The sequence below is a fragment of the Micropterus salmoides genome, unplaced genomic scaffold, assembly GCF_014851395.1.
Source record: "Micropterus salmoides isolate LMB-PRFRI ecotype aquatic unplaced genomic scaffold, ASM1485139v1 Ms_hic_scaffold_1, whole genome shotgun sequence".
Taxonomy (NCBI): domain Eukaryota; kingdom Metazoa; phylum Chordata; class Actinopteri; order Centrarchiformes; family Centrarchidae; genus Micropterus; species Micropterus salmoides.
Window position 1 is genome coordinate 1,731,955 of NW_024040040.1, and position 26,432 is coordinate 1,758,386.

At 44.0% G+C, this 26,432-nt stretch overlaps 1 protein-coding gene across 6 annotated transcripts; it reads right to left on the reverse strand.

The window, feature by feature from the left end:
* Positions 1–3,880: 3,880 nt before the first annotated feature.
* LOC119892736 (leucine-rich repeat flightless-interacting protein 2-like) lies at positions 3,881–26,426 on the reverse strand. 6 transcript variants are annotated; one of them, XM_038708940.1, is made up of 13 exons: positions 18,146–18,328; positions 17,647–17,697; positions 15,749–15,826; positions 15,128–15,163; positions 14,890–15,015; positions 14,636–14,806; positions 13,921–14,013; positions 11,864–12,002; positions 7,199–7,248; positions 6,974–7,091; positions 6,703–6,782; positions 6,306–6,410; positions 3,881–5,990 (listed from the first exon to the last, which is right to left on the reverse strand). In XM_038708940.1, the coding sequence occupies exons 1-13, from the start codon at positions 18,311–18,313 to the stop codon at positions 5,880–5,882; spliced, it is 1,326 nt and encodes a 441-aa protein (XP_038564868.1). In that variant the 5' UTR covers positions 18,314–18,328; the 3' UTR covers positions 3,881–5,879. The 6 variants fall into 6 exon arrangements, with proteins under 6 accessions (XP_038564868.1, XP_038561777.1, XP_038560969.1 ...); XM_038705849.1 differs by lacking the exons at positions 3,881–5,990; positions 6,306–6,410; positions 6,703–6,782; ... (1 more) ...; positions 7,199–7,248; positions 18,146–18,328 and adding exons at positions 8,207–11,031; positions 26,119–26,284; positions 26,357–26,426; XM_038705041.1 differs by lacking the exons at positions 3,881–5,990; positions 6,306–6,410; positions 6,703–6,782; ... (1 more) ...; positions 7,199–7,248; positions 18,146–18,328 and adding exons at positions 8,207–11,031; positions 26,119–26,314.
* Positions 26,427–26,432: the final 6 nt, after the last annotated feature.

The window sequence follows — 26,432 nt, forward strand, 5'->3', positions numbered from 1 at the left end:
TTCCACTGTAGTTTCCCCTTTCTACCTGCAGGTGGCAGTATTTAACTGAAGGCCTGTACTGTGTCTTTATTAAACGTTTTGAATCCAGATTACTGATACAGATGTATTTATTGTTGTTCATTTCATTTGGTTTTTGATATTAATATTAATTAATCAAATTGTTTGGTGTCGCAGTTCTGTCAGTATGTTTTTAACTGTATGCATGCTGTAAAAAGCCGAACCTGTGTGCCTTCATTTATCAGTGAGGCATAGTTGGTTGAACAATACATGTATTAGAAATTCACAGGGTTAAAGTCAGGCTCCTTAGCAAGACCCTGCCGAACTATCCGCCTCACCACAGTGGTTGACAGATGATCAGTTGCACTTCCAATGAGTAGATTTAGACGGGTTAAACTAAATATTTCATTCCAGATTAATAGAGATGGTCTAAAATATGTTGGTATCTTTATCCCATGTGACCTGAATCAGTTAATAAAATATAATATAGTAACTGTGATAGCTAAGATTAAGAATGATTTACAAAGATGGTCTGTGTTTAAGCTCAACACAATTGGTAAGATTGCATTGATTAAAATGAAAGTTTCCTATCCAAATGTTGCCATCTGATATTCCAACAAAATATTTTATACATTTGCATAGATATCTAGGCAAATTCATATGGGACAATAAAAGACAAAGATTTAAGTTGGAAAAACAACAACTCTCTATATCTAAAGGAGGCCTCTCTGTGGCCAACTTTAAGTTTTATCATTGTGCTGCTCTCAACATGTGAAAAAAGAGGATTCTGAAAGTGTGCTCAGAAAAGTAGAGATGATAGGGATGAATCAATATTACCATCTGACCTACCATTTAGAGAGCACTACCTTGCAACCTCTGATACAAGACAGTTTTGTGGTTAAAAACATTGTAGGCACGTGGTATAACAGGAAGATGGGATGCATATCCCACCTTTAGATGATACAAGGCAGGCTTCCAGGGGCCTGCACCACGAAGCGAGGTCAACATACCCAGAACATGTTTTCGTTATCTGGCTTCACTAACCCTAACATTCGGGATAAGCGGTACCACGAAGCTGGTTATCAACTCAGTACGTCAGTCCAGGGTTTCCCGATCCAGCCGGGAGCGTGTTCACATAAAAGAGGCGGCGTTAGCAGCAGATGACCAATCACAGACATGAACAAGTCCACTGTCAGCAGAGCGCCATATTTTACGAACGAGGATTAAACCGTAACGATACAGAAATCCAACAGCTCAAATGATGTTTGAAAGACTGAATCTCAACATTTAGGCTGCTGAAAACTCACCGTCCCACCTTTTGCACCCACATTGCAAAAGGTGGGGAAGAACATGACTACAGTCTCTGTAGTAGGCCTTAGAAAGCTATACTAACCTAAAACAGCCTATGTTAATATTAAAATGTAGTATTTCAATATCCCTATCAAACTGCTCATAACATTCAGCCTCACATAAGACAAATAAAACCTACTTATTTTAACGGCTGCGTCAGCAGTAAGTGGACTGATCCTGCTGGACTGTAAAAACCTGTAGGCAACAATAGCCTAAGGCTTTTAATCAGTCTCTGAAGGATTATTTATTATATTACTTTCTCCACATCACCAAACATAAAGCAGCCTATTGGCTAAAACAGTCTGTGGGATTTCCTACAGATGGTGATGTCATTTTCCAAGAGAGCTGATTGGTCAGTTAGCGGCGTTTTCACAGAGTTGGCACATAACCTGCTCCGGAGCAGGTTAGCCGTTCAGCAAAGGTTACCATGGAGATCTACCCAGGTTAGAAGTGATAAGCTCATATCCTGCTTCGTGATACAGGCCTCAGGTACAAGGATATAGTGAGAATTTGCTGGTACGCTGGAAGGTTAAGTATTCTTCATAGGTGGGTAGGTGATGAACCTCCGGATGTTTTACTGTGGAATGAAAAATTACTAAATCTTATTCCCCTTGAAAGGTTATCAGACATAACTAGAAATAAATTGGACTACTTCCTGCTGACCTGGAAACCTGTTTGTATCGAGGATGGTCCCCGAAATAAATTTCAGAAGTACATGAATATATCAATTCAGAATAGAAATCAGTCTTAACGAGCGACTATTACTGATTACTGTTTGTTTTGGTTTTTGTTTGTTTAGTCTGTTGCGTTTGGAGTGAACCCTTAGATTCTGTGTGATACAGAGAAACAAATAACTACAGATTAAATAGGGATGTGTCAGAGCAAAGAGAGGACTCGGTGGGAAACAGCTCCTAATATCCTGCCGCCAGTCAAGAAATTTGACTGAAATATAAAACATCAGTGAGACAATTTACAAGGGTATTTTAAAATGGGTTTAAGGCAAATGGAAGCTTTAGTCTAAAACAATTGGACCAAGTAAAGACTTGTTTAGAGGGAAATCAAAGATATTTCTTTACGCTAGGTTGTGTTGATGTTTGACTGTTTCTTTAACAATTTCCATTCATGATTAGAGAAGCTGCTGTCAGTGCATCCTGACTGATCCAGTCGGAGTTTGAGGTTGTTGTAAGTCATTGTTGAATAACTTTTGGCTGCCTCAAGACAGCACTGATCCTGACCACACCTCATTTTAAGACCATGGGTGCACAGATGTGCACAAATGCATTTGCTCCGTGCTTTGCGCCGCTCTGCCATGTGCTAGTTAAGGCCCTACATCTTCTTTAACCGAGGTACACAAGTGACGGAATCCATTCCGGCTGATCCGGTCCTAGACGACTCCTCCTCTAATGTGCTCTACTCTGAGATACAGCCAGTGTAAAGATGAAACATGACACTGCAGCAAAATAGAGATGAGGAACTAAACCAAGACTAAAGACTCGCTGCTGGCGCACAAGAAGACTGCTTCGGTCTAGAAAAAGGTCCAGTGATGCAACACATTGCATATGGCCAGTTAAACAAATGTCAATGATGAAAGGAACATTGGTATTCAGAACACTGTTAAAGCAATGGCTCATGGGACCCTACTCAAGTCACCAGAGGGGAGATGTTTCTGAGCCGGATAAGGCCAGAAATTGTAAAGGAAAGCTGTATTTCAAAGCCTCTCACATGAAAAGCAGAAGACCAAGTAGATGACTGAGGACAAAGTAAGAAATTTGCCATTAAAAGAAACTGAATCATGTTGTTAGGACCAAGACAGTATGAGAGTACAAAGGATGGGCCTGCTGGGATTTCACAAGTCTTTATGCATTTCCAAAAGCCTGGCTAAAGTCCTTTAAAAAAAGAAGCCCCCATAACAGACAAAACTATGGCGATAAAACTCCATTTCTAACCGAGATGGGGAAATCTCCACTGGCTGTACCCATAAAGAGACCCACAGCCCACCGCTCGGTGACTTTCCAAGCTACATTCTGTAGCTCTAACTTTTAAAATCCTTTTCAAACGTTGATCTTTTGTTACCTAAACACAGACTCCGTTTTTCTGTTTATAGCTCTTTTTTACCTTTGCGTGAGAACTCATTTTATTTTGGATCCTGAGAAAGTTTCATTGCTCAAAACCCAACAAAACTTCCTAAGAAGGTAAACACTTAAACATTAAAGTCGACTTTAACACCTAGATGTGAAAAAGGAGGAGTTAAAGCATTTTGGATATTTCTGGTCATGTCTCCCAAAAACCCTTTGTTATGCCATAATACAGGGTCTCGTAATGTGGACGCGGATGCTGTGGTCTGGGAGGGGCTTTAACGTCAAATTGTTTATATAGCAGGATAGTTTGGTCGAGTACATAGACCCAACTTCTGTGCTAGTCCCAAGCAGCTAATGTTGCCGGGGTTCTATAAAAATCCATACGGTGTGAATATGGTGATCAATATATGAAAAATGTTAAGAATCAAAATGATTAAAGTCATCAACTCAACATCTTCACACTGATGTTGCATGAGTTTATTTTACACCTTTAACACCCGTCACACTGATCAATCAGCTGATATATTGATTTCCCACATCCTAATCAATAGGACCCGATACATACATGACAGATTCGTGTTCCACAGCGACGGCAGTCTGTAAACAACTCGCTCAAGCTTCCCGTCACCGTGCCGACCCAGCATTAGTTCACCTGTAGATGAAGAACCTGCCCACAGATTGCCGCTCACCTGAGCGTCGACATTCACAGACACGTGTTATTGATACAAGAGGTTTTTTCAAACATGTGAAGAGTTTGATTCCACACGTCCACGGCTTCCTGTCGCCTGACACCTGCTGGTTTCCATATTGACCAATAAGCTGGCAGCACCTTGATGCACTGACACCTGCAGCGACAGGTGCAGCTAACCAATCAGGAAACAGCTTCAGCCATTTTGTCACATTTTATTTCCTGGTTGCCACATTAAGGCAACAAATATCAGCAGCATATAATCATGGTGTTCCAGGTGCCACACCTGCATCTACATGTCTGTACGACGCGAGGATCTTTTCCCTCCACAAGGACTCGCAGGAAGCAAACTCTTCACACGCTCATTACAGACATGAATATTTAGACATTTACAAGCTGGTGATTTTACATCCAAGTGCCATGAAAACATGATGTGCCAGGTGAGTCCTCCACCTGCCCTGTATGTACACTGGTGGCCACGCCCCCTTCCACCATGAAAGCACTGTGGGCGGAGCTGGACTCTGGACTCATGTGCTACATGAACGTTTGTTCCCACACTTCCTTTTTTTCAGTGATTTACAGAAACATTTAGTCATTCTGCATTTTTCTTAACAAAGTTCTGAAGATCTGTTGGTATCGTTTCTCAAAATCCAGCACCCCCAAACCCAAACTAGAAACTAACAGACTAAAAATAAGTCCAACATAAGTGAATGAAGAGTCCGGCTCTAGGATACAAACCGAAAAACATTAAAAATGGCCACAGAACCACCTAAAACACCAAAAAACAAAACAAAATAAAATAACTCAGCTGCCAGTCTGAACTGGTCTGTCCTGGTCCCGGTCTGACACGGTCTGATCCAGTGTGATCCGGTCTGTCCCGGTCTCTCTCTACTGTAGTCCGGTCTTTGAGGGGAGCCGCGCCCCGAGTGTCGGAGGAGAGGTAGTGCCGCGTTTCACACAGACGGAGCAGCTGAATGTTGATGAGGCAGATGTAGTGTTTGTTTTAACACAGCTGGAGGGCCAGACGGGTGGAGTTTACCACACCAGGACCAGATTTACCAATGACATAATTATTTCCAAATTATTACTGAATTGATCATAATGAGCAGATGTCTTGTGGGGTTAGAAAACATGCTCACCTTCAGAGGAGAAACTACTCTTCACAGCTGGACGTACTGAGGCTCCACCTGTAGACATCTCGGTCTTTTCATTACTGGTTCATTATTTAATTACACATTAATTAATTATACATTAGATATGAATATAAAGCATACCGGAAATGACCCCGGGGCCCCATTCACAGAGCAGGCCGTACCCTCTAATATTATTTAAAAATAGCCTTTTAACGATGACTCGTTTCCTTTTCTTGATTCAGTGCAACACTTTAGATTTCCCTTATTTCAACATACAGACGCTCAGTTTTATAAAACTCCTTTGCATCTGTTTTTGATCTGCAGACTGGAGGTCTGATCCTCATGAGACCACCCAGTCCTTTCTGACACTTTCAGACCTGTGGGTCATTGATCCTGAATCTGGTCCCTCAGCTGGTCTGAAGGTCGTGTGGTAAACTCCACCCGTGAAGTCTGCTGTGTTCATGGCACCGGGATCACAGACGTCCATGGTCGATCACTTTGTTCAGATTGTTTTTGGTTTGTTTTCAGTTAACTCCACCCGTCTGGTGCTGCATGCAGAGGAAAGCGAGCGTTGATTGTCAGTCTGTCAGGCTGGAGGTGGAGACAGGACCCAGACTGCTCCCAGGACGGGGGTCACTGCTGGGCCAGCAGGGCGTTCCTGTTGGCCTTCATCTTCTCCAGCCGTTTGGACAGGTGGTTGTTACTCGCCTCCAACTCCTCGATCCGGTCCAGAGCCGAGCGGAGCTGCAAGGAGACGGGAGGACAGTTGGTTTACATCCGGAGGAGGGAAAGTTAAAGGCTACAAGTCTGCTTACCTTTCTGAGGAAAACAAAGACCCTAAACAAACAGCATCGGGACAAATATCTGACCAGCTAACATGCTTTTACACAACGACAACGATATTTATGTTCTAGTTTTCAGAAAGCAAAGTTAATAACTAAAATGTTTCTAATGGAATGTAATTCAGGTTTATCTAAACCTCTGAAAAGCTAGTTGCTTTTCTTTTTTGCTACATATACCAACAAATTAAAGACATGAAATGAAATGAGGGCGTCCCACCTCTCTCTGCAGACGTCTCTTCTCCACTTTCAGCTCGTCTTCGATCTTCTCTGCGTTTTCTGACGCCGACTTGTATCGAGTCACCTGACCTTCCAGTCGGATCACCTGAGTTAGGACAGCGAGACCAGTTTAGCGACCTGTCCTCCTTGTTGTCTTTATGGGGACTTCCTAAACTATGCTTCCCAAAATAGCTGCAGCTTCAACACACAACTGGTGTGTGTCATCAGAATGCTCTGTGCTTTAGGTACAGACCATGAGCAGTCTGTCTGTAACGCTGCGAATGAATGAATCATATGAAACAAACTGGTTTCAGTCCTCAGAAGTTAAATTAAAGGCTTAGACGACCTTGGTCTCATTTTCTCTCCAAAACGTTGGACATTTTTCCGTCCACACTTACATTTTGTTCTAGAGTGGTGACTTCCTGCTCAGATTTCACCAGTTTGAACTTGAGGTCGCTGATTTGCCTGTTGGCGTCTCCTGAAGAAAAGAAACAAGTAGTTTTTACCCTGCAGCTGTTCTGAGCTCTGAAAGAAGAAGTCGACAATGATGAAGACAAAAAAGATGAAAAAGGAGACAAAATGACAAAGACTGAAGAAGAAGACAAAGCAGTGAAGAAAACAGAAGATGAAAAGACAAAGTTGACAACAAAGACGAAGAAGAGGGCTCACTCTGTAGGTCAAGAAGATGGGAGTCCATCCCGTTCTCCAGACCGCTCCCCTCTGCATTCTGGACTTCGTCTGTCCCGTTCTTCTCTGTCCGATCCAGCTGAGACTTCAACAGCCTCACCTGCTCATTAATAACATTCATTTGATAGATTATGGTTTAATAAATTTATTTAAAGAACATCTGGAGTCTGTGGAACAGAGCAAGCATCTAGAAAGTTTCCTGCTCACCTGATCCTGCAAACTCTCTCTTTCCTCAAATAGTTTCTTCAGCCGGAGTTCTGCAACGCAACAGGAAAAATCATCATTACATTATTACTCTTCTTCATCTTGTATATACCGTTCAGATTTATCTTAGGAGCCATCAGGAGATGATGCAGTTACTGTTTATGAATATGATCACAGACGGCAGGTTATTAACAGATACTTGTACATACATTGTACGATTATGTATGTGTTTAGTTTGAAGCTTGAAGTTAATTAATGGTGGACAATTTGAATTGGTAAATTCCACATATATATAATGCTGAAAATAAAAGGACTTATTGCTGAAATTTTAGTGAGTGGCTCATCTGAATTACTAAATATACTAGAGCACCAAACATTTTCCCCAATTACTTTAGCACATCATACGGATAGAATTATGAACGTGAAATTGTTCACCAGAATCAAGTGAAATGATCAATTAATACATAAAATTATTGTTTATTATAAACAGGAAATTATTCATCAAAGAAATATAGAACTCAAGAATGAGGTAATAAACACAGTTTCTTACCCCTTAAGTGTTCACTGGCAAGACAATCTCCAAGAGGCGGACACATACTTATAAATACACAGTGTAAATAAACTCAAATAAAACATACCGTAATGAACTCATGATGAAACCAGAGTATATAAATTCTATATGGGAGTAGCTGTTAAATAACTGTGAATACGGTTTTCACAGCACTTCTAACAGCAGCAGAGGTTGTTTTCCTCCCAGCAGCCACAGGAGGAGGTAAACCCACTGCCAGCTTCCCACACCACAACTCACAAACGTGCCTGGACAAGCCGCACAAAGGTGAAATGTATGCTTTATTGTAAATGTTTTCATTAAGAAACAATCAGTGCTCAGAGCGTACACAGGAGGACCAATCAGGTTCTGCCTCTTTACTGTGTCACTTCATTGCTGCTTGTCTGAGGACGAAGAAGCTGGAACGATTGTGAAATAATGTGCAGAAGAAGAGAAGAAACCAGCAACCTCAAAACACTTTATTAAAAACAAATAATACAAATTCATTCAAAAAGTCATTTTTCATCCTGTTTGAAATACTTGTCAAGTGGGCTCACACATTCAAGGAATTTACTTTGTTAAATGTTTTTAAACATTTAATTATATTTAATTATTCTATTATTAACATAATATTTTCTGTCAGTTGCCGGGTATCCACCCCAGACTACAGGAGGTCACTGCTGCCAGCACAGAAACAGCAGATTGTCGTCCCTCAGTTGTTTGAAACAAACCAGATACATGATAGTAATCAGGGAGCTTGAGCTTCTGATGGGTGAACTGTTGGACAAACCCAGGCTAGCTGTTTGGCTGTTTTCACTAAATGACAAATATTCCTTTAAAGTACCAATAAAATTCAACTAAATCTTAACCTCATTAACAATCCTTTCCTTCTTGTTTATCTATAAAATCCTGCAGTCAGTTTTGTGTTTGTCTTTCCTTCCACTCAGGTGTTTCTCGCTGCTCGCCACTGGAGAGCCGTTTACATCTTGCACACCCTGCGTCTCTGCTTGATGTTGTTGTTGCGTTGTTTGCTGTGCTTCCCACTCATCAACCTCCTCGCAGCTGTCCATGTCTCCAACTGACAGCTCCTCCACATCTTCTGTAATCCTTCCCTCTTCTTGTCGGCTCATCAGCACCAATTCAGGAACAGCCGTCGGCTTGAATTCATCTGCAGTTATTTCCGAAAGCCTTCTGACCTTTGAACTTTGAGAGTTGGTCGATAATGTTCGACTCCTTTCATGTGGTGTCTCAACAACGGGATCGAGGCAGCTTCGACTTCTACAGACCATCTCCCTTTGTTTGTTCGTTAAAGGGACGACTTCCACTACCTGATTTGTTGCCGAGTCTACCAAGCCCCAGTCTGACTCCATATTTTTGGATTTTGCAGATTCAACAAAAACAAATTCCTCAAAGCAGCTTGTCACCATTGGATCGCTCTGACTTTGCCTTTCTTCTTCTATGTCAACACAATTCACTTGTGGAGAGGATTCAGTGACTTCCACATTAAATATACGTATGTTAGACACAACCTCTGAGGTATTTTCTGTTGCTTCTTGGTCATCAACTGCTGTTAGATCCTGAACGTCTTCACAAACTTGGCTTGAGTCCTCGGAGACATCATAAGCTTGAGGATGTACTTCCAGAGATGCTACTTCCAACATCCTTGAGAGCGAAGAGCCTTTTATTATCACTGAATATCCAACAGGACTCTGAACTTCTGGGCTTTTATTTCCCTCTGCTAAGTCCTTCAAAAGCAGTTCACCCTCCACACTGGGTTTGATACCCGTCATTTGGCCTGCTGACTCTTGTATGACTGCATGACGCTGCTCATTTTCTGCAACATTCTTCAGCTTCCCCTCCAAATCTGAAATCCACCGTCTGAGAAATCCTGAGACGTCTGGAAGAATTCTTGGGATTTCAGCTGCAAAGCCTTGATTTTCTACAAACCCTTTCAGGATGCTTTGAATCATCTTTTCCAAACCACTCCAGTCCTTGGACATCTCCACTGGGGCAAGCGGTGACAGAGTTGATGACCGTGGCGTTTCTGTCTGGTCATCACATTTGGGAAATTCAGAGGAATTGCCTCGAATCTGAAAAGCTTCTCTGATCGGTTCCTCTTTATAAAGCCTACAGTCCTCAAGTTTCTCAGATGTACCCAACTCTTCTTTAATGATTGCCTCCTCTGCTGGTAGGAGAGCATCAAGCTCTGATGGTTTCATTTTGGTTTCAAAGCTTGGACCTTCAGGTACATCAGAGCAACTTAAATCACCCTCATTCTTTAAGGCTTTCTCTTTATTTAGGGCACTTCCCAAATTCTCTGTCTGTTGTTTGTGTACAAAACTTTGAAAGGTGTCATTTTCCACCAAATCAGTGAGAAGTTTTATATCTTCATCTTTAAAACTGTGTCCATCACACCCTTCTTTCAAACTCTCCACTGATGTCGGAGTTTCTTTTGCTTTCAAAGCTGGAATATGAGGCACTTCTTCCCCGTCTGAAAAGCTTACATCCCTGCATGCGTTTCCATCGCTCTCTTGAGTCAGGAAAATATCACCAGCAGACGGACGCTTTCGTGCAATATCAGAAGTCTCATTTCCTGTCACAGAGGCAACATCTTGGTTCTGTTTTCCAGCCGTCACGACACTCAGCACTATCGCCTTGTTTTCCAGGATGATGTCTTTTGCCGGTCGAGGTGGAACAAGTCTTGATTTGCGAACAGGTGAAACCAAATATGCACCTTTTTCTTGGCTTTCTGATCCATGCACTAACAGTTGAGTTCCTCCCAGATTAGTTTGAATTTTGCAGATTTGGTCATCAAGGGAGTGCTCCACTTCAGTCACAAGGACATCCCGGTTAGACGCTACAGATGATTTCACTCCAGATCCACGATGAAGTTTGGTTCTGCCTTTAAATGCCTGATCATTGACAATTAATTGGGCAATGGCAGATTTCGGCTCGCTCATCTGAGCAGCACGTCCTTGCTCATTTCTAAACAACAAACCTCCGTCCTGTCTTTGACCGATTTGATATTTCTTCGTCGGCTCCTTTCCACTTCCTTTGTTTCTTTGTACTTCCCTTGCACCCTCGTTTCTGCCTGGCAGTTTTTCTGCTCTGTCTCGTCTTTCTCTGGCCTGTTTGTCGAGCCCCTTCACTGGTTTTGAAGCGTCTGGTTTGGTTTGGTCGCTGGTGGAAATGACCTTTAGTAACTGGGAACGTTTATAGATCTGACAGCGGGGGGATTTCATGTCATCCTGTTTGCTGCCCTCTGCTGGCTGCTGCTCCCGAACTGTCCCTGAAAGATCACGGAGGACACATTGGAGGACCAAGCACAGTTGACTGCTTAAAGACGTGAAAGACAGAATTTAACTGTAAAGATGTGGGGAATTAACCCAAACCGACTGGACGGGAGACGAATCAAGGTCTTGATCACAGAAGAATTAAAGGAGAGGTCTTGTTTGAGTCTTCTGTAGGAACATGCTGATGAGTTAGGAGGTAGATGCTGAATTTTCAAACATCCAACAAGTTGATTCAAATCATCAAATGTCCTTATGATTAAAAGTCGCATGCATTAGTGAAAGTCACATTTAACACAAACATCATGCAGACACACACACTTGAACTCGTTCAGCTTGTTGTTGGATTTATATCTGGTTTAAACTTATGGAAGCTCAGTTTCATCAAAAGAAAAAGTAGATGAAATATAATACAAATATAACTTTTGATTCATATCTTAAAACTTATTTCTCACATAAAGTATCGTATAAATTTAATTAAGTCCAAATTTAAACTTAAGTCCACATTTTGACTTACTGCCTCATATTCTCGAATTTTAAAAGCGATAACTGACAAAGTATCTTCTGACTGTAGGTTTGTATCTCATCAACATGAGTATTTTCTAACAATGATAAATAAATTGTGATAAAAACTGATCAATCTGCCTTCTGATGAGGGTTTTATATAGAGTATCATCTACTTTGTATTTTCCTGTTGACAGTGAACTTCCATAATATCTTGTTTCAGTGTTAATGAGTGTAGTATTTCAATTATTCTCATAAATGTCTACATAAAGTTAAAAACTGTGGAACAAAACACTGTCACTGTACGGAGGTTCAATGTATTCTTACCGAGCATGCTCTCTCTGCCACCATGTGATGCGTCCTGAGCCAACTGGGCGACAGATTCAGCGCTGACATCATCCTCAGCCCCATCCTGTCCTGTCTCCCCATTCGTGGAGACCTCAGGAGAGACGACGACTCCGTGTGCCTGTTCGGGATTTAATCAAGAAGTGAGTAATAATCAATACTCTGTAATCAATGAGGATTGTCTCCGTTTGATGTTGTCAAACTAAAATGATCAGGTTTCATCTACGACCTGAGACGTTTCCACATCCAGCACAGAAAAACGGGCTAAAACAGGCACCCACATATAAAGCTCTTAATATGAAAACACGTGATATCTTACAGGAAAAAATACATTTAATTAGTCATTTTATGTGTATACGTTGTAATCTTACAATAAAATAATGTTTAACTAGTAATTTTACATGTATAGGTAGTAATTTTCAAGGAAAAATAGTCTAATTAGTAATTGTACAAGTAAATGTAATTTTACAGGAAAAACTATGTTTAATCAGTAATTTTACATGTTTAAGTTGTAATTATACAAAAAAAGAATATGTTTAGGTAGTACTTTTACAGGATAAAATTCATTTAATTAGTCATTTTACATGTTTAAGTTGTAATTATGCAAAAAAAAGAATATGTTTAGGTAGTACTTTTACAGGATAAAATACATTTGATTAGTCATTTTACATGTATACATTGTAATTTTACAAGAAATATGTTTGATTATTATACTAATTATATGTGTCACTTCACATAATATATATGTTTTATATATTCTACAGGAAAATATATGTTTAATTAGTAATTTCATATGTTTAATTTGTAATTATACAAGTAGTGATTTTAATGAATTCATGTGTGAATAATGTTGATGTTTTTACAGGATAAAGTGTGGGTGTGTCACAGCTGATAACGATGAAGACTTTATCCTGAATGTATTGAATATTCAGGCGATGGATGACGCTGATGATGATTGATGACATCACACAGGTGGAGGCAGTGACCTCACAGTCAGGTGTTCCCCCTCTGAATACCTTCAGTAAATCTCTGAGTCGCACCACTTCGTCTCTGAGCCGATCGCGTTCGATGCGAACGATGTCGGACATTTCTGTCTGCCTCTCTAACGCCTGAGAGGCGGCAGAGGGAGGAAGGAAGGAAGGAAACATGGAGGCAGTGAAGGACCAGCAGAGAAGCGAAACATGTAGAAATATTAGTGCAGACAGACGGGAAGAAACGAAGCTGTAAACAACTGAATCTGTGGTCTGACTTGTAACTCAAACTAACTCGGACTGACTGACTGACGCAACTCTCATTCTGACTAACTGGTGTCGTACCGCCATCTTCTTCTCTTTCCACTGCAGAACCTCCTGCAGGTCAGAAACCTCCTGACAATAACTGCTGCTCTTCAACCGGAGCTCCGACACCTCCTGAGGGAGGGAGGGAGGGAGGGAGGAAGGAAGGAAGGAAGGAAGGAAGGGAGGAAGGGAGGAAGGAAGGAAGGAAGGAAGGAAGGGTAAAATAAAAGAGAGTAAGTAAGGAGCAGTCAGAGTTAGTAAGAGCTGCATTAAAGGAACAGCTGAAAACAATGAAACTCGCAACTGGAACTTTCTTCTTCTTTGATTAGTGACATGCAGACATTAATGCTGAACTACCATTTACAGTGTTAGAGGAGAGCAAGACGAAGAAGAAGAAAACCTATGTAACTTAAATTCATTAACCACAGAGTTTTACAAAGAGGACTGTTTGTGGAAACGTCCTGTGTCTTACACGATGTTTGGAAGATATATTTATAATGATATTCACATTCAATATTTGGAAAAGCACTAAAAGGAGATTCTGAGACTAAAGTTGAAATATTTTGAAACATTACAACGTAAAATGACGGATTACTTTTGGTAGGGTTACTGTGTCCTTGTGAAATTATTTTCCCGTCACAGTGACACAAAAATCTGCTGCTGTTGAGTTCTGCTCTATGTTAAACCCAGAGGCCGTGAAAAGACTCCTCCAAGACCAGATCTCTGCCTGGAGGAGCGCCGAATCTGTGTTCAGTAACTGACCGTCAGCAGCTCTTCGGTCTGTCTCAGAGTTTCTTTCATCTCTTTAAACTGGAACTGCAGAACGCCGTGAGCCTGACGCTCGCGCTCCAACTCCTGCAACACAAACAGGGTTAGTGGCTCCAGCTCATCTGAACGAGAAAGAAACATTACTTTAACAACAATCTTCAGTGTGACATGACACCAACATGTTCCTCTCTGCAGAAGCTTCAAAGACGTGCAGTGATCATCTATTACAGGCGAAGAAATTATGACAAATTGATCTTGTTAGTTTTTATTTTTTTGTTTCTTTTGTGCTTGGCAAGTGCTTTTCTTATCAATATATTTTAACCTCTGAACGGCCTCCACACCAATAATAACCTACAATTTGGCCCCAGAGTTCAACATTATCCAACCGTTTAACACTTCCTCAGTCAGCAGCCAGCAGGGACTTTCTCCACCCTGTGCTACCATGTGACCCGACTCCGGTTCACAACGCTGCCGCAACATAAAATTATTTTCCAGGTGTTTTCCATGACTGGAAAATTGGTCAAATGTGTTCCAGGTTTTCCAGGACGAGTGGGAACCCTGTTTTTATATGTTTCTCAGCTGTACTCAACTATAGTTAACAAAATAAAGTCACAATATTTCAAAAATAAAGCACAGATTTTACTCTCGAGCTTAAATTCTCAGAATATTCTGAAAGTAAACCCATAAGGGCCCCTGTGTGGCCCCTGACCTTGGTCCTGTCGTCGCACTGCCGCCGTGACTCCCACAGCAGCTCCTCCATGTCGCTCAGCTCCTCCCTCAGCGTCTCCACCTGATACATCAGAGTGGACTTCTCGTTGTGGAGCTGGGCGTTAGAAACCATCGCTTTCCGGTACTTCTCCTCCGACTCGGCCAGAGAGTCCTGAGCACATCACATCACATCACCCTCTGCACCGTCTCCGCTAAAGCATTCACTTAGATCTGAACACTAAAACCATAGACCACCTTCATGTCTCTGATTGACGCCTCCGTTTCCACGGAGAACGACGTGTCGCAGCTTCCTCGGCGGGACGAGGCTCCGCCCAGAGAGGCGAGCGTGGCGGCGGAGAGCGTGGAAGCCGTCCTGGAGCCCTGAGGAAGAGGAGGACAGGCTTCATCACTGCTACGTGAAATCTGAATGAACTCGTTAACTGGGTCACTTTTTTTCTCCATCTTTGAACATTTCTGTAAAATAAAAACTTACTTTATCCAGGAAGTCTCTGTCCGGTCTCTCCTCCACCTGAACACACAAACACAAACTTTACTGATCCATCGCACTGGTTACTGCTGCGTAACCATGGTGACACTGTGTATTTAAACTGGTTTAAATGAACTTTATCGACAGGAGCTGCACGTGGACAACATGGCCACCAGGGGGAGCCAGACTCCAGAGACCTGTTTCTCTTGGGTTAATGCACGACGACGCTTCCTTTGTAAACCAGCAGGCTGGACGCGGAGCGACGGCTAAAACTAAACTAAAGGCCCCGGGAAGCACGTGGCGGACTTTGAGTTTGACTACGGAGGTGCTGGACCCAGTCTGGGAGGTCCTGGATCCTGTTCACTCAGTAAATCTGGTTACTGCTGTGATGTCCTTTACATCCCTGACCTGTGAGGTGGGCAGGAACTTTATAATAAATACATTTACATCACTGGGGTAAGTCTGGGGCCCTTTGGGGTCAGGAGCCGATAAAGGTTTGGGATCCCTTCCTCTAGACTGACATGGTGACTGTGAGGAGGTACGGACTAGTGGTGAGGAGAGTGAAAGCAGAGAACCAGAAGAGAGAGGGGGAGACGGTCAGACAGAGACCCAGAGAAGAGAGCTCACCACTGGGCTCGCACGAGCTGAACTGGCCCTGGAGGAGGCTCGAGAGCTGGAGCCCAGAAACCCACTGTAGTCTGAAGGCTGTGGGGGGTAAGAAAGGAGAGAGAGGGGAGGGAAGACAGAAACAGAAAACAGTTCATCAGGATGTTAGTTAGTCGTCTGTACGGTGGCTGAAAAGGTCAAACCCACCGCAGCGTTCAGAAAACACAGACTGGTGAGGTCCCTGCAGTGCGTTGTGGTTCCTGGAGCTGGTAGATGAAGCCAGGGGCCTCTGGCAGATCAGTGTCTGACAGATTTTACCTGACCGCCTCCAGCCCGCGCTGTGTTTTCTTAAGCTGCGGTGTGTTTCACGCACGCTCTTTCATTCAGAGCGGAGAGGAGCTCCGACAGGCCGGACTCAAGGCGGCCGGCCAATCAGAGCTTCCGTCGCTGCTCTCCAACACAAACGTTTCAGTGACGGAGATCCACAGTCTGCCGCACCTCACCACATCCACCTGCTGCCTGATCTACTGACAGCCAACAGGAAGTGATGTCAGAGAGCGACCCTGCAGCTGAGAGAGCGAGGGGCTTCACTAAACATTAAACAGACACTTTAGGCTCCAGTGGAACAGAGTTTAACAGCTGCTGTTTCATTTCACATCTTCAGAATCAGGCCTGACAGCCGGACAGGAAATACGTGCTGGTTGTTTCACTCGCTGATACCCGCTGATACCCGCTGCAGTAAGAAAGTCTGGTTTCATGACAACTTCCCCTGGTGTTTGTTTTGCTGACCGACAGCAGAATCATGTGACGTCCAGCTGTTATTGATTATTGATCATTGATCAGGTGCAGTCTGATGACCGCGTGTTTACTTGTTGACCCGTCTGCCTTCAGCTCAGGAAGCTACTTCCTGTCCGGTTTAAAGCTGCTGCAGCAACATTTCTGTCTGTAAACACAATCCAGTGAACTCCTGAACCCCGTCCTGAGTTAATGACCCCGTCCTGAGTTATTGACCCCGTCCTGACTTATAGGCCCCGTCCTGACTTATAGGCCCCGTCCTGACTTATTGGAGCCCGTCCTGACTTATTGGAGCCCGTCCTGACTTATAGGCCCCGTCCTGACTTATAGGCCCCGTCCTGAGTTATTGACCCCGTCCTGACTTATAGGCCCCGTCCTGACTTATTGGAGCCCGTCCTGACTTATTGGAGCCTGTCCTGACTTATAGGCCCCGTCCTGACTTATAGGCCCCGTCCTGAGTTATTGACCCCGTCCTGACTTATAGGCCCCGTCCTGACTTATAGGCCCCGTCCTGACTTATAGGCCCCGTCCTGACTTATAGGCCCCGTCCTGAGTTATTGACCCCGTCCTGACTTATAGGCCCCGTCCTGAGTTATTGACCCCGTCCTGACTTATGGAGCCCGTCCTGACTTATTGGAGCCCGTCCTGAGTTATAGGACCCGTCCTGAGTTATTGACCCCGTCCTGACTTATAGGCCCCGTCCTGACTTATAGGCCCCGTCCTGACTTATAGGCCCCGTCCTGAGTTATTGACCCCGTCCTGACTTATAGGACCCGTCCTGACTTATTGGAGCCCGTCCTGACTTATTGGAGCCCGTCCTGACTTATAGGCCCCGTCCTGAGTTATTGACCCCGTCCTGACTTATAGGCCCCGTCCTGACTTATAAGCCCCGTCCTGAGTTATTGACCCCGTCCTGACTTATAGGCCCCGTCCTGACTTATAGGCCCCGTCCTGACTTATTGGAGCCCGTCCTGACTTATTGGAGCCCGTCCTGACTTATAGGCCCCGTCCTGAGTTATTGACCCCGTCCTGACTCGCCGGCCCCGTCCTGACTCGCCGGCCCCGTCCTGACTCACCAGGTGAAGGTCAGACTCTCCCTGTGTGTGTTGCTGAGTGAGACTCACCCTGAAGCTGCCGCGACTCCCCACAGACATCCTCTCTTCGTCGTCGGACATCTGAAACACACAAACAGGAGTTTAACATGCAGACAGCAGATTCCCCTGTCTGGACCTGGTCCAGGTCCTGAACCAGGTCCTGGTCAGGAGGCTTCTGGTTTGGTTTAAATCTCTGACAGTTTCATGTTTTAGCCTCCTGCTCAGAGGAACTGATTCAGTTTCCTGCCACACTAAGTGGATCGGATCGGTCCGTCAGCAGGTTCAGACTACACCTGGTTAAAGGGTTCAGTGTCTGATATCTGCTTTTTAATTGGTTAAAGCACGATGGAATACATTTTGAACGCTGCATTATAATGAAGCACAGCGAGCTCCTCCAGTTCAGCAGGGGACGCTCAGGTTTGACTCCTGAGACTCTTTAATCAGTTCATTTAGCTCTTAATGTAAAACTGGGAGAGGCAGAACAGGAAGGGTGGAGGAACTACAGACAGACGGAGGAAGAGATACAGACCGAGGCGTGTCTCCGTGAGTGGCGAGAATACCGCTCACTGTCCTCCTGAAAGGCCACGAAGAAGAAAGACAACAGACCAGTTAAAGAGCTGAAACAGCAGAAGAAGAAGAGTTGCCCTGATCTCAGCAACATGCCCTGGGCTCCGTCTGATAGGCAGCAGCAGCACATGATCAGATCAAAATAAAAGTACTTGTTGTGAAACGTCACAGTTTGGTTGTGTTTAGGCACCAAAGGCAGGAAAGATCATGTTTGGGTTCAAATTATGACGTTCAAACATCAGTTAACTTACAGAAGCTGTGTGACCAATGTAACCTGAATAAAAACATCCCATATGTGACGACCAACCATGTGCTGCTGATGCCTGACAGACAGAGCCAAGGGACCCTGAGGGGAAACACTGCATGCAAACCATGCAGGTCATGTGATCAATTAAACTTCAATTTGCAATCAAATCAAACCTCAGGTGAGAAATAGTAAAACAATTAAATTAAATAAAAACTGAATAAAATAATCTAATGAATAAATTAATAAATAATGATAAAATAAAATTTAATTTGAATAATTCAATTATGAAAATAAATAAAAAATATAAATTAAATCAAATAAATAATAAAAACTGAATTTATAAACAAAGAATTAAACAATAACCAAATAAAAAACCTCTGAATCTGAAGGAAATAATAATAATATGTAAATACATGCTGAGTTCACACGGCGTGAAGCTGAGCTACGGCGTGCAGACACACACACGGCGTGCAGCAAACAGCAAAGGATCATGGGACGAGAGCTGGAGGCAGATAATCTGGATTAGTGTTAATCTGTGCGAGTCTGTCTGAGCGCGTGCAGAACAAACACATCAGCACTGATACACAACAACAACAAACAGCAGCTACTTCCTGTTGACAACATGAAAACCAGACCGGGTCAGACCGGGTCAGACCTCCAGCTGTTAGAGGATCAGCTGAGTCTCTGTGTGTTGTGGTTTTATACATGACCAATCATCAGATCTGCAGCGTCAGAGTGATGTCACTTCCTGTTTGTTTAGAGGTCAATGATGTTCACAGCTGGTCAGATACGAGGTTTTCATGAGTCAGACAGCAGCACATACAGAGTCCTGCAGAGTCCTAATGAGCCCTGCAGAGTCCCAAAGAGTCCAAAACAGTCCTACAGAGTCATTTAGAGTCCTACAGAGTCCTGCAGAGTCCTAATGAGCCCTGCAGAGTCCCAAAGACTCCAAAACAGTCCTACAGAGTCATTTAGAGTCCTACAGAGTCCTGCAGAGTCCTAATGAGCCCTGCAGAGTCCAAAACAGTCCTACAGAGTCATTTAGAGTCCTGCAGAGTCCCAAAGAGTCCAAAACAGTCCTACAGAGTCATTTAGAGTCCTGCAGAGTCCCAAAGAGTCCAAAACAGTCCTACAGAGTCATTTAGAGTCCTACAGAGTCCTGCAGAGTCCTAATGAGCCCTGCAGAGTCCCAAAGAGTCCAAAACAGTCCTACAGAGTCATTTAGAGTCCTACAGAGTCCTACAGAGTCATTTAGAGTCATTTAGAGTCCTACAGAGTCATTTAGAGTCCTACAGAGTCCTGCAGAGTCCTAATGAGCCCTGCAGAGTCCCAAAGAGTCCAAAACAGTCCTACAGAGTCATTTAGAGTCCTACAGAGTCATTTAGAGTCCTACAGAGTCCTACAGAGTCCTACAGTCATTTAAAGGTCTTCCAGAGTCATTTAGAGACCTACAGAGGCCTACAGAGCCCTACAGAGTCCCACAGAGTCCTACAGAGTCATTTAGAGCCCTACTGTGTCATTTAGAGCCCTACTGAGTCCTACAGAGTCATTTAGAGCCCTACTGAGTCATTTAGAGCCCTACTGAGTCCTACAGAGTCATTTAGAGCCATTTAGAGTCATTTAGAGCCCTACTGAGTCCTACAGAGTCATTTAGAGCCATTTAGAGCCCTACAGAGTCATTTAGAGTCCTACAGAGTCATTTAGATTCCTACAGAGTCCTACAGTCATTTAAAGGTCTTCCAGAGTCATTTAGAGACCTACAGAGGCATTTAGAGCCATTTAGAGCCCTACAGAGTCATTTAGAGTCCTACAGAGCCCTACAGTCATTTAAAGGTCTTCCAGAGTCATTTAGAGACCTACAGAGGCCTACAGTCATTTAAAGGTCTTCCAGAGTCATTTAGAGACCTACAGAGGCATTTAGAGCCATTTAGAGCCCTACAGAGTCATTTAGAGTCCTACAGAGTCATTTAGAGACCTACAGAGTCATTTAGAGTCCTACAGAGCCCTACAGTCATTTAAAGGTCTTCCAGAGTCATTTAGAGACCTACAGAGGCCTACAGTCATTTAAAGGTCTTCCAGAGTCATTTAGAGACCTACAGAGGCATTTAGAGCCATTTAGAGCCCTACAGAGTCATTTAGAGTCCTACAGAGTCATTTAGAGACCTACAGAGGCATTTAGAGCCATTTAGAGCCCTACAGAGTCATTTAGAGTCCTACAGAGTCATTTAGAGACCTACAGAGTCATTTAGAGACCTACAGAGGCATTTAGAGCCATTTAGAGCCCTACAGAGTCATTTAGAGCCCTACAGAGTCATTTAGAGCCCTACAGAGTCATTTAGATTCCTACAGAGTCCTACAGTCATTTAAAGGTCTTCCAGAGTCATTTAGAGACCTACAGAGGCATTTAGAGCCATTTAGAGCCCTACAGAGTCATTTAGAGCCCTACAGTCATTTAAAGGTCTTCCAGAGTCATTTAGAGACCTACAGAGGCCTACAGAGGCCTACAGAGCCCTACAGAGGCCTACAGAGTCCCACAGAGTCCTACAGAGTCATTTAAAGGTCTTCCAGAGTCATTTAGAGACCTACAGAGGCCTACAGAGGCCTACAGAGTCCTACAGAGTCATTTAGAGCCATTTAGAGCCCTACAGAGTCCTACAGAGTCCTACAGAGTCATTTAGAGCCATTTAGAGCCCTACAGAGTCCTACAGAGTCATTTAAAGTCCTACAGAGGCCCACAGAGCCCTACAGAGTCATTTAGAGACCTACAGAGGCCTAAAGAGTCGTACAGAGGCCTACAGAGTCCTACAGAGGCCTATAGAGCACTACAGAGTCATTTAGAGTCATTTAGAGTCCCACAGAGTCCTACAGTCATTTAAAGGTCTTCCAGAGTCATTTAGAGACCTACAGAGGCCTACAGAGTCCTACAGAGGCCCACAGAGTCCTACAGAGTCCTACAGAGGCCCACAGAGGCCCACAGAGGCCCACAGAGGCCCACAGAGTCCTACAGAGTCCTACAGAGTACTACAGAGGCCCACAGAGTCCTACAGAGTCCTACAGAGTCCTACAGAGGCCCACAGAGGCCCACAGAGGCCCACAGAGGCCCACAGAGTCCTACAGAGTACTACAGAGTCCTACAGAGGCCCACAGAGGCCCACAGAGTCCTACAGAGTACTACAGAGTCCCACAGAGGCCCACAGAGGCCCACAGAGGCCCACAGAGGCCCACAGAGTCCTACAGAGTACTACAGAGTCCTACAGAGGCCCACAGAGGCGTACAGAGCCCTACCATCCACTGTTCAATGTGACCCCACTTATTATCCAGACCATAATACTTCTGCAGGAGGACGGGGAGAGGAAGAAGAGGAGAAACATGTTAGAACAAGAAGACAAATAAAACTTCAGGTTTCAGATTTAAAGAGAAAAACAGGCGTATTTGTTTTAAACCTCTTGGCGCGGCAGGCGGGCGGGGCTTTAGCCCAGAAAGGTGAGTCGTCCCCACCCGGCCGGCGCTCCCAGAGGAGTAAAACAAACAGAAGGAGTTAGTCGTACCTTGTGGCTGTGAAAGAGCTACAGCAGGAGGGAGGAGACACAAGAGGAGAGAGCGGAGGTTAGAGAGCAGAGGTCAGAGGTCACGGCCGGTCCTGCTCTGCACCACAGAGTACACACAGAGTCTCTGCAGCGACGCCGTCACTTCTGTTTTACTCCCACAGAAAAACCTCCAGGCACATTTCAGCTGAACTGAAAACATCTCACAGAAGGTCGAGGGAAACAAACGTTCTCCTCAGAAAGTTTTAAACACTTTCACCAGAAATCAAAGCTCTGATTGGCTGGCGGTCGGAGCGCGCTGATGTGATGTGTTTCGTTTCAGTCTAAAAATGTCGTATCGATCAGAATCAAGTCAGGTTGAACAAACAGTTGAAGCCAAACAGTGGATCAATAAACAAACCTGATGATACGCAGTAAATATAAACCGGCTGTATTGAACCAGGACGTGACACTGAGAGTCAGCAGCACAGGAGACAACAACACAGTCAAATCCGTTTCCTCAAAGAAAGCTGGACGGCCTCGTTTACGGTCACGACGCCGCTCTGTCGATGGACGGCGAGCACGAACACAGATTTTCCTCGTCACAGAGCTGAGAGGTTGACGCCTTGCTGATCCACTAAATAACATTACATGTTTAAATGCATTAAAGTGATAGTCGTGATGTTCTCCTTGGATCTTACAACATAAACCTAAATTAAATCACCCGCTGACTTTCTGCTTCTGGCCGTAACACGAACACGGACGTGTTTTAAAGACACATTTTAAACGTGCGTCTTCCTCTGACGACACATTGATTTCATTTCCTGGTAAATTAATTTGTGTAGCAACAAAAAGAAAAGCTGGGAGCGTGCGTTGGTCAGAGACAAGTGAAGAAACGAGGAAGTTACTCACCAGAGGTCCAGACGCCGCTGAAGCTGCTGACTGACTGCTGACTGCAGCTCTTTGTTTCCACACTAACAGTTTGACCTTCGACCCCAGACTCTCTGTTCTGCGGGGCCACGGCAGGTAAACGCACCCGGAGCCGAGCCGCCTTCACTTTTAAATGCCTTTGAGATAAGCCGGGATTCAGAGCCTCTAATTCATTCAAGTTTATTGACTTCTGTTGACCTGCGTCTTCTCCAGCAGCCAGCAGGGGGCGACTCCACTAAAAGAAGTGTGATTGTATAGAAGTCTGTGAGAAAATGTTTCTACTTGTCAGCTGATTTATTCCCTCAGTAAACACTTTCCTGATGAGTTTCTGGTCTCAGTCTCTAGTTTCAAGTCTTCTTCAACACAGCATGATGTTCATTTAGTAAATTATGGTCCCATTTAGAGGAACAGAGACCCGAGTTCTTTCTATGTACATCAGTTTCTCCCCCCCTCAGTGCTTCATTAATAATTTCACTGAATGTGTTTTAGCTGCAGCTCCGAACACAAACAGCCCTGAAAATATAAATATAAACATACCGAGCGGAACATTAAGTGCTGATTCATTCGTGTTTGAATTAAACTAAATCAAATGTTTATTGAACCTTTGTTAGTGGAAATTATATCGCGATCATTATCGTTTTATTGCCCCGCCCTACTTTTAACCATCCGGAGTCGACTGGTCATTTTTCTGTTAAATACGCTTTGTTGCTAGCCGCAATTAGCATCTGAGCTAATATCACAGTTAGCTAACCAAGCTAGCTAGCTCCAAATATGGTCACATCTGGTTCCAAAAAAACAAGATGGCGACGGCCAAAATGCCAAACCGGAGGTCCCCGAACCGTCGGGTGACGTCACGTCGGCTGCGCCCACTTCTGTGACTTTTATTTAAACAGACTTGAACGCAGCTTCATCTCTTATCTGCATCATGTGACGCTCTCATTTCTCTGCGTCGTTCGTATCCAGGTAACAAGACCTCCGACACTTCAGCTGACAGAAACTTTGGCTAATTTTTTATTACAACACTTTCTGTCTTTGTTTGCGAATCAACAGCCAATCAGAGGATTCTCGTCGTCTCCTAGCAACGACGACACGACAAACCCCTGTGGACCAATCAGGTGGCAGGATGTGATGCGTGCGCTGACTTGTGTGAAGGGATTTCAGAATAAAAGCCCGCTCACCTCTTTCTGCTGCGCTCCAGCTCCTTCATCCTGATCTCTCGAGCTTCCGCTCTCGCCGCGCGCTTCGCCGCCAGCCTGGCCTCCGCCTGAGCCGCAACGAGATGGAAGCATTTTAAACAACATCAAAATAAAACTGCATGATCTCAACGCCACGGTGAAAACAATAAATCCCATCATCTGAACATCACAGAGAAGAACGATGGTTCAGGGTTAATTACTTAATGTTCAAAATGTAATCTGATTACCTCGATTACTTAATGACCGTTTTGTTTTCAGTTCTCTGACCAGCTGGAAATGTGCTCAACTTTTAAAGGTTTCTTTATCTGATTGTTACTAAGGTAACCGTGGGGAAATATGGGATTGAAAACTGAAATGACATTTTCGTCTCTGAATTTACTCAGATTACTTTTGACTTTGCTTCCTGGCGAAACGAGTTTCGACATGTTCATAATTTTGGCGTCTCCGCCCGTCTGTCTGCAGGAGGAATGTGGAGCGTCCACCTGTCCTCACAGCAGGAGACACGCCCTCCATCACCGTGACAACGACACACCTGCTCTGCGTGCAGAGTACAGACGGGTTGTGATGCGGGTAACGGCCGTTTGTGGTGAAACTTCATTTAAAACCAGAGCTGACGAGACGATCTGTGTCGTGTTGTGACAGCTGAGATGCAGATTAATGTTTGTGCTGCTGCAGAGGATTACAGGATGGAGGTCACCCCCCCCACCAGACAGCGTTTACAGGCTCGTGCGCAGCCGCCTGCATCATCAGTGCGACTGATTGATCAGGAATGTGTGTGATTGGACAGACAGGTGTGTGCGTGTCTGAATGCGGCTGAACCGGTTTCCTGTTTGTTTACCTGCTCTGTGACTCACAGGCAAAACAGTCAGCTGCTCTCAGATCAGCTGATCGCACCCGGAGGACAATAAACCATCACCTCCTCCTCACCGATCAATACAGCTCCTTTAATTACTCAGCATCAGAAAGCTGCTGCTGCGACACTAAGCCCCCACTTCCTGCCTGTGCTTCACAATAAAAGCACTGTGAGACAAACAGCTGGATGATCTTCATCATGAGCGTGTTGTTAATTAAACTTCCAGCTTCTCAGACGATCTCTATCTTCTTTTCCATGTTTTAACATCCGAATGAACTGAAACACCTTAAAGACGTGAACTGGAGCTGTTTTCAGAGCAATCAGTCAGCGATCAACAGGAACAATCATTGTGAGATGAGGGGTGAATATTACTCAGTTATTAATATGACCTGATCACCTGGACGACCTCTGATCAGTTTATTCTGCTACAAACTGAGCCGCTGATTCAGAATTCATTGATTATCGATCGAGAAATAAAAACAATCAATGAACGGATTCAGCTTCCAACAAAGAATCAAACATCTTCAAGGAGAAGCCTTGAACCCCAGAACACAAACAACCACCACAGAAGAAGAAGAGGAACCAGAGGCTTCCTGCGTTGCTCAGTTTCCACATTCCAGCTTCAGTATGTAGGACAAACTCGGCCGAACATAAAGGAGCTTTGTCACAACAATAGAGACACAGAGATTATCAGTGTGAAACCAACTGTGGCCACAGACACAGCACGTGCTTATGATTCTAGTTATTAATTAGATTTTACATCTGTAATCTATATAATATCAATTGTATAGGTCAAAATAAATAAAGGAAAAAAAAAACTATTAAATATAAAAATAATTAATTAACAAAATAATTAAATCCAACATAAAGAGTCACATTAACAGCCAGAAAGTTTTAGTTGGTTTAATTTACTCTGTGACAGACTGGTACCTTTAAAATAGATTTATTTAATGTGTAATGTCATTGTACTTGTCTTTTTCTATTTTTTATTTATTATTTATTCTTATTAATTCATAGCTTTTAACTATTAATTTAAATTGCCCAGGTGTTTCCGGTCTCCAGCACCGCTTCAGGGTCACTTAGTGATCCCGCAGAGACCCGCAGAGACCCGCAGAGGGACTCAGTTCACTGCTGTAACATTAAACCAATCCTCGTATCAATACCAGTATCGATAAGCAGCCTCACCTCCCGGGCGACCTGGTTGAGGGCATCGTCCTCTGCTGTCAGCCGCTCCCGGTTCGGGATCCTCTTCCTGCCCGGTCCCTGGGTTCCCATGGTTCAGGAGGGTTTTACCGGGAGCCGAATTATCCACAAAGGTCTCCTGTAGTCTGGGGCATCCGGTCCCGGGACTCTGAAGCAGGAAAATACAAATAAAGGTGTTTGAGGTTAGAAACCTGCGTTTCTCTGATGCTGTTGCGGTCACCTTCCCTCGGCTCGGGATCCTTAAGTCTCCATCATTCGGGAGGTTTTAACCGGGGGCCGAATTATCCACAAAGGTC

Coding starts and splice junctions, on each gene's coding strand:
- LOC119892736 (XM_038705849.1), bottom strand. CDS start 26,208: ATGGGAACCCAGGGACCGGGCAGGAAGAGGATCCCGAACCGGGAGCGG. Junction 17,698..26,118: donor TCAACCAGGTCGCCCGGGAG/GTGAGGCTGCTT, acceptor TGTGTGTTTCAG/ATGTCCGACGACGAAGAGAG. Junction 14,014..14,635: donor AGTGCGACGACAGGACCAAG/GTCAGGGGCCAC, acceptor TTTGTGTTGCAG/GAGTTGGAGCGCGAGCGTCA.